Source organism: Heterodontus francisci, chromosome 25 (assembly GCF_036365525.1).
Source record: "Heterodontus francisci isolate sHetFra1 chromosome 25, sHetFra1.hap1, whole genome shotgun sequence".
Lineage (NCBI taxonomy): Eukaryota > Metazoa > Chordata > Chondrichthyes > Heterodontiformes > Heterodontidae > Heterodontus > Heterodontus francisci.
In genome coordinates, this window is record NC_090395.1 from 47,954,747 (window position 1) to 47,967,237 (window position 12,491).

Sequence of the window (12,491 nt, forward strand, 5' to 3'; positions counted from 1 at the left end):
TGAAAGTGTTGGTCATGGACAAGATTTCATATTCCTTGGAATATGACTGAGCTATCACTCATATTTCGATTCAAGTAGATTCCGTTCAAATTTGTCCTAACTTTAAGCATTCTGTATACTCATCAATTCTGTACTGCCTCTGTGAATATTATCTCTGAATTCATTTACTTTTAGAAATGGGATAATCACTTGGAAAAAATTGCTAAGAAATACGCAAATAAATGCCTGTGGAAACACAATCCAAACAGAGGGAGAGTGGGAGAAAATTTGTTTGCAACGAATGGGCCAATGATCCCAGCAACAGGAGTTGAGAACTGGTATTTAGAAATTATTGATTACACATATGAGAATACGAGCTGTACTCCAGGGAAGATGTGTGGACATTATACACAGGTATGAACTCTTATTTACTTCTCAGAACTGGCAGATTGCTGTCTTCGTTTTATTACAGATCACATCTAAGATTTTCTGTTATAGTTAAGGAGCTTCCTGTCAGTGGCAATCAATTTTATTTGTGGTCTGCATAGCATTTAGGAAGTTTCAATGCTTCTGTCAAGGTCTCAAAAATATAATGGACTGGATTTTGTGTTATATATACTAATGAAGCTGACAGCAGTCACCGTTATTTACAAATCGGACAACTTCCAGCAATCGCACATGCGCAGTTAAATATGTAAATCAGAAAGTTGCTGTTCAAAATGCTCCTCCAAAAGTTGCAGCGCAACAATATCTCATTGAGGAACTCATCATTCAAATAGATGAAAAGGTGTGGAGTTGCTCTGCTTACCTGGTATGTTCGAACGAAACTTCTCAAAAAGTTAGTGCTTGCCCATTCTAGTGTAAGTACGCTTTTAATTGTAGGATAAGTCATAATTACTGCTAAACAACATCTCTGGTACTGAAAATGAACTTTTACAAGTGTTGAGTCTCATTCTTTCAGATTTTAATTATTCAGAGATTTAAAAGATAAAAACATTTGACTTTTTTACTTTCTCTTTTATATCTCTTTCAATGTAATCTTTCTCTCTTTTTTGTTTTGCTTACTATATAGGGGACGGTGGCATATTGGTAAGGTTATTGGACTAGTAATCCAGAGGTCCAGACTAATACACTGAAAACAAGTTTAAATCCCACCATGGCAACTGGAGGAGTTAAATTCAATCAATAAATCTGGAATAAAATGCTAATCTCATTAATAATGACTGTGAACCTACCAGATTGTCATAAAGACCCATCTGACTCATTCATGTCCTTCAGGGGAAGAAATCTGCTGTCCTTACCCAGTCTGGCCTACATGTGACTTTTAACTGCCTCTGAAGTGGCCAGGCAAGCTTCTCATCAGTTTAACAAACTGCTGCCTGATTTGACATTGAATTTAATATTCTAACTGACACTTTCTGGTTCAGACTCTGTGCTGATTATTAATGATTCTTCTACCTGATTGGTCAAGGGGCTACACAGTTACTTCCCCTATTCACACAGGTACCAGATGCTCTTTAAAGGGCACTGCACTTTTTGGAGTGTTGTCTGACAAGAATTTCCAGTGCAAAAGCTAGAAACGCATCAATGATTTCTTAGGGCTCCTTGCAAAGCTTGCTCTGTTTCCTAAATTACATCTTCACATATTATTTCAACTAGTTGATTTTTTCACTATTATCTGTCTCACTTTCCTCTAAATGAAAAATGTTACACATTTGGTGAGTTATCTTATCATCTAGCCTGACTAGATTGTTTGGTTGGAAAATATCAATCAACGCCCTGTACCAGTCCTTTATCCCTTAATCCATTTAAATCTAAGCCATCGATCATTATTTTATTTTTCATACAAATTCCCTTCTCTCATTTTCAGTCAAAACATAGGGCTGAATTTTACCAGTCCTATGGTGATGGGCTGGGAGGTGGGAGGACTGGTAATATGGTGGGGGAGGGGAAGACATCAGGAGGGGAGCCTAACATCGTGCTGCTGCAATGGCATTTTACCAGCGGCACAAACCTCAGCAACGCAGGTGGTCATCAGGTGGCCAATTGAGCCAATTAAGGGCTGTCTCACCTCCGCTGGCATTTAGCCTGCGTTGGGAGGGCCTGCCACTGTGTGGGGAGACCACTAGGTAAACACTGGTGGCCTTCCAGTGAGGTCCACGTGGGGGTCCTCCTTTATGGCTGCTCCATGGCTCACGGAGGGGGGTCCCCGGTGGCAATGGCCACCCCTAAGGCTACAGTGCTGCTGCTTGAAGCTGACCCCCATTCCCCTGATTGCCAGGGGCCTGCTTGGCCCCAACTGTTTAAAATGAACTTACTTGGTCTTTGCCATGGAGGTGCCCTCTTCCTCATCCTGCAGCTTCAGCAGTGGCCACCGCTAGTGGTTGGATGCTGAGACTGCTGAGCTGCTGGTCTTTTAATTGCGCAGGCAGCTTTGGGAGGCAGGCTGCCAGCCTCAATTGGATGGCACTCCCGGAGACATCCTGTTAGTTGGCTGCCACTGGTAAAATGTTACCCCAGGGTTCTGCTGCCTGCTGGCACGGGGTGAGCTCCCACTTTCGGCCCCAGTGGCGAAACCGCTTTGAACCTGGAAAAATTCAGCCCAAAATGTTTTTAACTCCATCTCCAGTCAATCATTAAAACCATTAATTCAACTATTCCTTTAAGAGGATCTATTGATGACTGGTAACAATCCTGAAACAATTACCTGTGTTCCCTTCACCTTAAATATATGCTTCTTTAGGATTAAGCTAGTGCCTCATGGCTGCCCGGCTCACCCTAACAAGAAACCAGCATGCTGCTGTCATCCGTGCATATGCTTCTACTCTTGAGGCAACAACCAAGGCCAAGGAAGGATTCTACACTGACCTTGAGTAATGCCTAGCCCGGGTCCCAGCAGACAACAAACTGATCCACCTCAAAGACTTCAATGCCAGAGTTGGGAAGGATGCGAATCTCTGGAAGGGGGGTAATTGGCAAGGAAGGAGTAGAGAAAGCAAACTTCAATGGAGTCCTCCTCCTGGTGAAATACCTTGAGCATGACCTCGTCATAACTAACACCTTGTTCTGCCAGAAGGACAAATACAAGACCTTGTGACAACACCTGCAGTCTAAACACTGGCACCTACTCGACTACATCAGCGTTCGAGGGAGGGACTGCAGAGATGTCTAAATCACCCACACCATGATAGATACTGACGACTGCTGGACTGACCACTGCCTTATCTGATCTACCATCTCCATCAGCCTAGCCCCCAAGCAGCGGATGCAGCAAAAGCAATGTTGCAAGAAAATTACCATTGAAGGCCTCAAAGATCTCGCTAAAGCAACTCTTTTCAGTCAGCACCTTACTGCCAACTTCTCAACCTCCAACCACCAGGAACCATTGTGTGCCATTAATGCCTGGTCGACGCTAAAGGCCACAATTACAAGGACCTGCAAAGAGGTTTTTGGTTTCCCCACCAGGAAGCATTGTGACTGGTTTGACAAGAACGACCAGGTAATACAGGACCTAACCAAGCATAAGCGCAAAGCCTTTGCAGACTGGAAACTTCACCACACATCCAAGGTAAAGTCTCCTTAAGGCAGCAGTGCAGCATAAAACCTGGGACATAAAAAAAACAAATGGTGGCTGGAAAGACCGCAAGAGATCCAGCAACTTGCGGACACCAATGACATGCACAGTTTCTTCAGCGCCGTCAGGGTGATCTATGGCCCAAGTACTCAATGGCCCACCTCGCTGAGAGCCAAACATGGAGGAGAACTCATCGAGGACAGGGAGGCAGTCAGTGCTCGCTGGAGGGAATATTTTGAAGAACTCCTTAACTGAAACTCTGTTTTCGACTTGCATGTCCTCAACTCCATCACTCAATACCCCGTTTGGTTCAGTCTTGGTGCTACTCCAGCCTGGAGCGAGGTTGAAAAAGCCATTCAACAGCTAAAGAACCACAAGGCCTCTGAATCAGGCGGAATCCCTGCCAAAATCTTGAAACATGGTGGCGATGCACTCCTGGCCTGAGTGCACAGCCTCATATCCCTCATCTGGTGCTTTTTGGGAGAATTTAGGGACACCGATCATAACTCTATTCAAGAACACAAGGGGCAGCACAGTGGCGCAGTGGCTAGCACCGCAGTCTCACAGCTCCAGGGACCTGGGTTCAATTCTGGGTACTGCCTGTGCGGAGTTTGCAAGTTCTCCCTGTGACCGCGTGGGTTTTCGCCGGGTGCTCCGGTTTCCTCCCACAGCCAAAGACTTGCAGGTGATAGGTAAATTGGCCATTGTAAATTGCCCCTAGTGTAGGTAGGTGGTAGGGAATATGGGATTACTGTAGGATTAGTATAAATGGGTGGTTCTTGGTCGGCACAGACCCGGTGGGCCGAAGGGCATGTTTCAGTGCTGTATCTCTAAAATAAATAAAATAAGAAAAACAGAGACAACTGATTGTGGCACTACAGAGGAATCTCCCTGCTGTCTGCCACAGGGGAGATCATAACCAGGATTCTCCTCAATCGCCTCCACCCAGTCGCTGAAGAGCTCCTTCTGGAGCCGCGGTGTGTTTTTCGCCCACCGGGAGGCACCACAGACATGATCTTCACTGTGCGGCAAATCCAAGAAAAATGCAGGGAGCAACGCCAACTGCTGTACATGGCCTTTTTGACCTCACAAAAGCCTTTGACTCTGTCAACCGCAAAGTCTTGTGGAACCTCCTACTCAAATTTAGCTGCCCTCAGAAGTTTGTCACCATCCTCTGTCTATTCCATTTTGACATGCAAGCCATGATACTCACCAACGGAACCACCACAGACCCTATCTCAGTCAAGACTTGAGTCAAGCAAGGTCATCACACCAACCCTCTTTTCCATTTTCCTCGCTGCAATGCTACATCTCACCCCCTGAAAATTCCCTGCAGGTGTGAAGATAATCTACAGAACAGACAGGAAATGGTTCAACCAACACCACTTTCGATCCAAAACCAAAATCACACCAACCTCAGTTGTCAAGCTTCAGTATGCAGATGATGCTTGCTTGTGCGCTTACTGTGAAACCTGAGCTCCAGATCATTGACTCATTCTCCGAAGCATGTGAGAAAATGCGTCTTTCACTAAACACTCGGAAAACGAAGGTCATCTTCCAACCAGCGCACCCCGCCCCCCCCCCCCCCCCCCCCACCCATCAATCAAGATCAATGGCTAGATCCTGGAAAATGTAAAACATTTTCCATATCTTGGGAGCCTTATCTTAGCAAAGGCAGACATAGACGATGAGGTTTTTCACTGCCTCCAATGTGCCAACTCAGCCTTTGGCTGACTGAGGAAGAGAGTATTTGAGGATCAGGATCTCAAACCCAAGATTAAAATCATGGTTTATCAGGCAGCAGTGATCTTTGTGTCCTATATGGTTTGGAGACTTGGACAACCTACATCAGGAACCTCAAAACACTGAAGAAGTACCACAAGAGGCGCCTCCGCAATATCCTCCTAATCCAGTGGCAAGAAAGGAGGGCCAACAGCAGCGTCCTCTGCCAAGCCAACCTGCACAGCATCAAGGTGCTAATCATCCAAAAAGTTCCGCTGGGTGGGCCTCGAGGGGCTGTCTAAGAAGAAGAGGACTACCCACATCCTGTCATTTATATAATGTTTTCCATGGTGTAATATAACTACAATTCCTTTACTCTCCCCTTCCAAATGACCATTTACTTCCTTAACCAAATCCTTTTGTTCTAGACCCAAACACATAAAGGACAGAGGGGCAAATAAACCCTAAAAAAACACCCAATGAGAACTAACCATCGACTGTCTCTCCCCAGGGCTCATCTGACTTACTCATGCATACACTTCTGTTTGCACAAAATTAACCAAATTGCTCTTGAGGCATTCTAACAATGTACATTTATACTGGGTTGACTATTCCAAATTCTTGAATATCACTTCCTCTATCTGCAAAAGAAGTCTTACAGTTTCTGATTTGCATTATATACTCAGATTGAGAAATTCAGTGCAAATTGTTCGCATTTGCAGTTTATACCAAACTAGAAGGGGCAGTGAAAAGAGAGGAATCAGCTTAGAAATTACAAAATGAATTGGACAAACTATGTAAGTGGACCAAAAAATGGCAGCTTAAATTTAACATGAACAGGTATGAAGTTCTGTACCTAGGAAGGAAAAGCTGTGACATACATACTGCTTGAATGGGGATTGTTATGGCCAGGTGAGGAGGGGGTCTCAAACTCCCCTTTCGCTCTTCCTCTTGTTTGACTGTAACAGTGTTTATTCCTTTTTTAAACAGTGGTTGTGCTTACCACCTCAGTGAGTGTTTTACCTTTTTCCTTTAATGTGATTGGTTCTTTCACGATCAGACAGATTTTCTTGAGTTTAAACAAGAAAGAGGTAAGTTTATTATACTTAACACTCTAACCCTGATTTAAAAATAATTAAAAAATATGCTACTCATCCACGCATGCATTCATACGAGAATCACACACATGCACAAATAGATTACAGAGGGAAAAATAGATTTGGTGGTTATATTAGAGTCCAGAACAAATGGAACTTAAATACACAGTCTGTGAAGTGGATGATTTGGTGGTCTTCCAGCTGAAGCTGTATTCTTGAAGTCCTTGGCTGGTCAAAGTGCACTTTGTGCCTAGCCTGCTTTGTTCAGGGTTTTCCCGAAGGCAGACTGGTAGTTGACTCTCTTCCTATGGTCTTTGGCTATAGCACTCTGTAGGCTTGGAGAGTCCACAGTCACAGGTGGTTCTCAACTTGATGTTTTCTGGAGAGAGAGAGAGAGAGAGTGAGAGAGAAAGGGAAGCACACGGCTTTCTCTGCTGCTGCACACTCCGTTACTGCTTGTCTTCTGTGAATGTAACAAAACCCCCAGTTTTTTCAGAGATGGACAGACGGTCACATGGTTCTCGAAATCCCTTTTGTTTTTAATGTCCAAAGTTTAAAACCAAAAACCTCTCTTAGGTGGAGTTGTCAGTGTCTACCCCCTGAGGGATGATTCCACTTATGAATGCCTCAAGATAGCTTTGACTGTCCCACTAACGAGGTTGATCTGCATAATCTACTCAGTTAGCTAAAGCATAATTTTGGCTGGCTTCTTGTTCGATTGTTGTCTCCAGTTCAATCTCCTGGTATTTCAGATGCAAATTGCAGTGGCCATCTTGGCTGCCAGTTTTTAAAAAGTTAATTCTAGGGTGTTTTCCATTAAAGGTCGAATGTAAGTTTCCAACTGATTAAATTAATATTTCTCATTTGGTATATGGGGTTTTCTTGACAGGATGCAATAACTAAGGGTGAAGTTGAAACAGACCTAGGAGTGTTAGTTGATTTGACACAAAACATGTCAAAATACTGCAAATCATTAGTCAATAATGTCAATAGAATGTTGAACTATATAGCCAAAGCAGCAGAATATAAGTCAGAGAAAAGTGTGTTCAAATTACCTAGTGCTCTTGGTATGCCACAGCTTGAGTATTATCTCCAGTTCTGATCACCAAGACAAAGGGAGACATTCAGGGATTGTACATAATGCAGAGAAAAGCTATGGTGCTCATCACTAATATCAAAGGTCTGTGTTATGAGGAGAATTTTGGGCTTTTCAGCCTTAAATGGAGGTATCTAAGAAGGAATCTTATAGATGTATGGATAATTAAAAATATGCATAATTAACTGGAAAATTACTTTAAATGAACTTCTGCGACTGGGATACAGATTCAAACTAGTATAATGAAAATGTAGGAGTGATATTAGAAAGTTCTTCTCACAAAGAGTAATTAACACAGGAATGGACTCCTGGATATAGTAGTGAAGGTGAAAATCCTGGAATAATTTAAGGAGCAATGTAAAAGCTGCAATTGGAGGACTTCAGGATTTTGCCAAACAGATAAACTAGACTTCCTCATCCATAATTATCTTTTGATCTTCTGACACAAAGAATAGCTACTTGGGAGAGGTTTGATAGGGTGGCTGACAGCCATATTACCATACACAGCAGATGTTAGAGGGCTGCATTTTATCAGCTTGTAGCTGGCGAGTTTGAAAGGTGTGGCGCACGCATGACCTCTGCGTCGCTGAGCCATCGTGATATTTCGCGCGGGGTCTCATTTAAATGGAGGGCGTGGAATGGCATAATGCCGGCGGCCCCAGTGACATAACGCGGGCAGCAGCTCCATTTCCGGCAATGGTGTCCACTGCCACCGCGCAGGTACAACACCATTTTTAAAGCACTTCAAGCCCTTACCGGCAATTAAAATTTTTAAAGAGAACAGTTTTACACTTTAAATTGAAATAAAAACAGTCAATTAAACACCAAAGCCCCTCTTCCACCACCGCCAACACTCTCCCCCCCACCCCACCGACAATGCTCAAGCAAGATATTTATTCCCTCTACCTCCCGAAAATCCATTTTTGCCAGTACCAACCTTTCACCCCCAAACTTTATAATCTTTGCCCTTCAACCCCTACCTGCCATCCCCTCAGCCAACCGGAACAGTTTTCCCCGCCCCGCTGCCTTGAAAATTTCACTCCTCCTCCTCCCCCCGCCACCCCCCCCCCCCCCCCCCCCCACTCATGTCATGCCTTGGAACTCTGAACGGAGTTCCGAAGGCGTGGGAGATCTGGCCAGCAGCCGGGATATTGGTGTGGGATGGCCGTCTCTACCAGCTAAGTCAGTATTCTTTAATTGTAACATCATTTGCATATTCAGATGAAGGCTGTGCTGCCGTGTGGGGTGTGGGGTGGCCGGGGGTGGGTGGGGCCACACCCCGGGTTCGCCGCCACTGGTAAAATGTAGCGGGGACGTCCTGGCATCGGGGGTCATGGCGGCCGTCTCCTGGAAGAATTTTCTGGCCCCCCCGCCATGGCCCCCAACATTGGAGGGCTAGTAAAATTCAGCCCAGAGATTTTCGGAAAGGAGGGAAAAATTGGGTGGGAAAACATGTTCATAATGTCCAAGTGAATACTTCATTTGTATCTGGGTTAAGGTAGAGTGTTTGACAGAAATGAAAGAGCTTTGCGACAGCTGACCAGCAACTTATTGTTGTACCCTATCTGCAAAGAAAACAAACACGTATCAGAATTGGTCTAGGGAAAAAATTTTATCTTGACCACAGCCCTTATCTTTAATCAATTTTATGGCATATTTACAGCTTATTTTCTCAGTTAGCAATTGCATTTTATACCACATTTAGGATTATTTATTTTACAGGTTGTATGGGCAACTACTGACAAGGTGGGCTGTGCTACTCACTTTTGTGATAAAGTACATGGTCTGGAAAATAAAAACCTGTCTGTTCTGGTATGCAACTATGCACCTCCGTAAGTATAAATATTATTGAAATCTCTGCAGACAGCTCTCAAGCCTTTTTAGATTGAAATATATTATATGTGGTATTTTTGCATGATATTTCTAATTTACATGATTCGTTTTGTTAAATTCTGTAAGATAAAGTAATGTGCTACTGCTGTAATTTATTGCATGCTGTGCTAACACTGTAGCTTTTCTCTTTGAATTATTGCTGTAAATCCAACATATTCTGGTACTTTCTGGCACCAGATTCAAAGGCTGCAAAGCACTGAAGCGACAAGAGCAGGATTTATTTCTGTAAAATGTTTGACTGAAAATTTGCCAATCCACTCAAACTTTTGCATGATATTTCCATTTCCAGAGGTAACTATGTTGGTACGCAACCATATAAAAGAGGAAAACCCTGCAGTGAATGTCCAGCAGGATATCAGTGCATTGATAAACTTTGCAGTAAGTATTCCTTTATATAATAATTGGAAATATTGTTTGAATGATGCTGCTTTCTCTGTTACTTAGTGTGTCTGATGTCTAGCTTTCTGAAGCCTTCATAGAAAAGGAATAATGAGTAGGGTTGCCAACTCTAATTGAACCTCCAGGAATACATTCAATCATTTGATATTTGATCATGTGACAGTTATAGTGCTGACCCCCGATGGGTCATAGGTGCATCGGGATTCCCACTTCACCCTGCTTATGATGATGGAGCAGGGCTAATGAATTTTGGTCCCAATCAGTTTTTTCTTATAATTTATTTCAGTTCAGGATGCATATGACTGCTGGCCAAAATTCTTTTTACTGCTTGTTTTGAACCTAGATGAAACTCAAGAACTAACATGCAGTGTATTCTGATTCACTGGTTTGATTCTGTGACTGGTGAGAACCTCATAGAATATTTTAATTTTTTTGATTTCACCGTTTGGATTTGATCTTAATATTATGTTACTTTTCTTTGTTTAAAAATCTCTTTGGGTCAGCTTCCTATCACTGAAATTCTAGTGATGTGTCTCCTACACAGTGGCCAGTGATTCCCCTCCCTCCTTCAGTCACTGGAGACCAAGCCAGATATAAACGACACATTGTTTGCTTTCCCTCACTCAGCTCTTATTAATTCAATTGTCAGTTCTGATCATGATCACAAATCTCACAGTCTGGTTAGTTAGGGAACAGAGTTGAAATTCTCAGAATTCAAAGCAGGCAGGGAATTCCCTTGTGGCTGAACCCACTGCACACCAGAAGTAATATAGTGACGGAATTGCAGGGAAGGTAGAGGTGGCTGAGGTGTGCAGGCACAATGTTTTGGTGCACAAAGTAAACTAACAGCAGTACGTGGGAGAGCAAACCTTAATTCCAGGAGACTCCTTGACATACTGAGAGGTTTGACAACCCGAATAGGGAAGCAGCAACAAGAAGATAAAATGACACCAGAAAAACAGTAGAATCTGCCCAGAAACACCAAATACAATGGAATTTGCTCGGCAATTGCCAAACACCATTTTCACAACACAACACTTGGAATACAAGGAAAAGTCTGCAAAAAGTAATTCCTCTCCTCAGAACATTGAGATCTGGACACGAAATGAAATTTATTTTAAAATATCAACTGGAAGACTAAACTTTAAATAGAAGAAAAAATCTCAAAAATGGGTACAAAGTTAATTTTCAGACATCACAAACAAGGCAAAAATTAAAATATTTCATTTATCATGCCCACCCATGACTGTAACAAAGCAGATACACATGGATGACAAAAACAGATTTGGAGAAAAAAAGAACATTTAAAAGTGGTTTCTATTTTATATTTGTTTCATATATATATAGACATAAATATAAAAAACTGTTAACAAGAATGAATATAAAATACATTAAACAGTAATAAGGGGCAGAGACACTGGGATAATTTTAATTTAACCCACCCTGTGGGAGACTGACATTGAGTTGGACTCTTATTTGTGCCCTACCCAGTTTTACTCTCCACTGAAGTCAATAGAGGTTAAAATCGAGCAGGGTGTAAAATGGGCACTCGACCAGATCCTGCCAGTTTCCAGCCTGGCTGGAAAATTGGGCCACAAAATCTAAATCTGCAGCAGCTAACAAAACGCTTGAAAAGGGGCAGAGAGCAAAAGGGAGAAAGAGAGACTGCAATGGAATAATTGTATTCCTTATACCTGTTAATTTTGAGGCCCTACTGTAGTTATACCACTGAAGTTTTGTAAACGTTTTCCCCTGGCCCTACACCTGCCCTCTTTCAGGTATGAAAACTCATACCTATTAGCCTTTATATGTTTTTAGACCAGTCTTTGAAGTTTTTTTTTGTTTTCTTTGCAGCATCTAAATCAAATGCAGAGGGTAAGAAAAGATACTTTACCGACATTAATGACTAATATTCTGTCTGGCAATGTGACTGATTTGAAAGCAGGCTGGAAGTAAGATTAGAGTTTGCATTGCCTCATAGTGTAAAAAACCTATTTTATAATGTTCTTTAAAAATAAATACTGTGAGGAAAGATGAAAGTAGGAAATGTATTTATTGTGAATAAGAATTGCAGGCTTGCTGGTGCAATGCACAGATTTGGGTCACAAAGGCAAATAAGGTAATTTTTGAGAGCTTCTGCTATTGCAAAGTGCCTGGAAGTACTCTGGAGTGTTTTTAGCGATGCTGTGGTCAGTTCATGGATTTGCCAGAGAGTGTCGCTGCATCCTGACAAGAGGGTAGAAAATTTAGTGAGCTATCCACACAAAGGCTGTAACAAGTATGGGAACAACTGTGCAGTGCCTCTATGTCTGCAGCACAACAGGGGAGATGGAGCAGAGGCTGCAGAGAAGGGAAAGTTGCCCTCTGCCAACTTGGAGCCCGAATCCTCCATGTTCCTTGACAGTGGCAGGAGGCTGTGTGGCAGGCCAGGTAATGCAACCAGCATCTCAGTGTGCATGCCCATCAGCACTCTCCTGTATGTGCCCCATCGAGATCCTCATTTGAGTCCTCTGCAGCAGAACGCGTCTGCGACCTTGCCCTCCAGGGAGTTGGCAAAAGAATCATCCTTTGTACCTGTCATGGTTGCAGCCCACTTGTGCTAGTATCACTTACCATGTGCTGATCCCAATGCTATACTCCAAGGGATGTGCAGTTCCAATATCTGAGCTGGCGACTGTGAGTCAAATGAAGGGGCCTCTTCATCATTGCTGAGCTGTTGCTCTCTCTCTTC

General features: G+C 43.0%; 1 protein-coding gene across 3 annotated transcripts in view; it reads left to right on the top strand.

The window, feature by feature from the left end:
• Positions 1-12,491, top strand: part of LOC137384093 (peptidase inhibitor 16-like) — a 56,207-nt gene that overhangs the window by 2,009 nt on the left and 41,707 nt on the right. For 2 of the 3 annotated variants that reach the window (XM_068057695.1, XM_068057698.1), the window contains exons 2-5: positions 175-393; positions 9,191-9,300; positions 9,651-9,739; positions 11,615-11,635. In XM_068057695.1, the coding sequence (XP_067913796.1) occupies positions 175-393; positions 9,191-9,300; positions 9,651-9,739; positions 11,615-11,635 (439 nt within the window). The remainder of the gene's footprint in view (positions 1-174; positions 394-9,190; positions 9,301-9,650; positions 9,740-11,614; positions 11,636-12,491) is intronic. The other variant, XM_068057696.1, reaches the window with a different exon arrangement.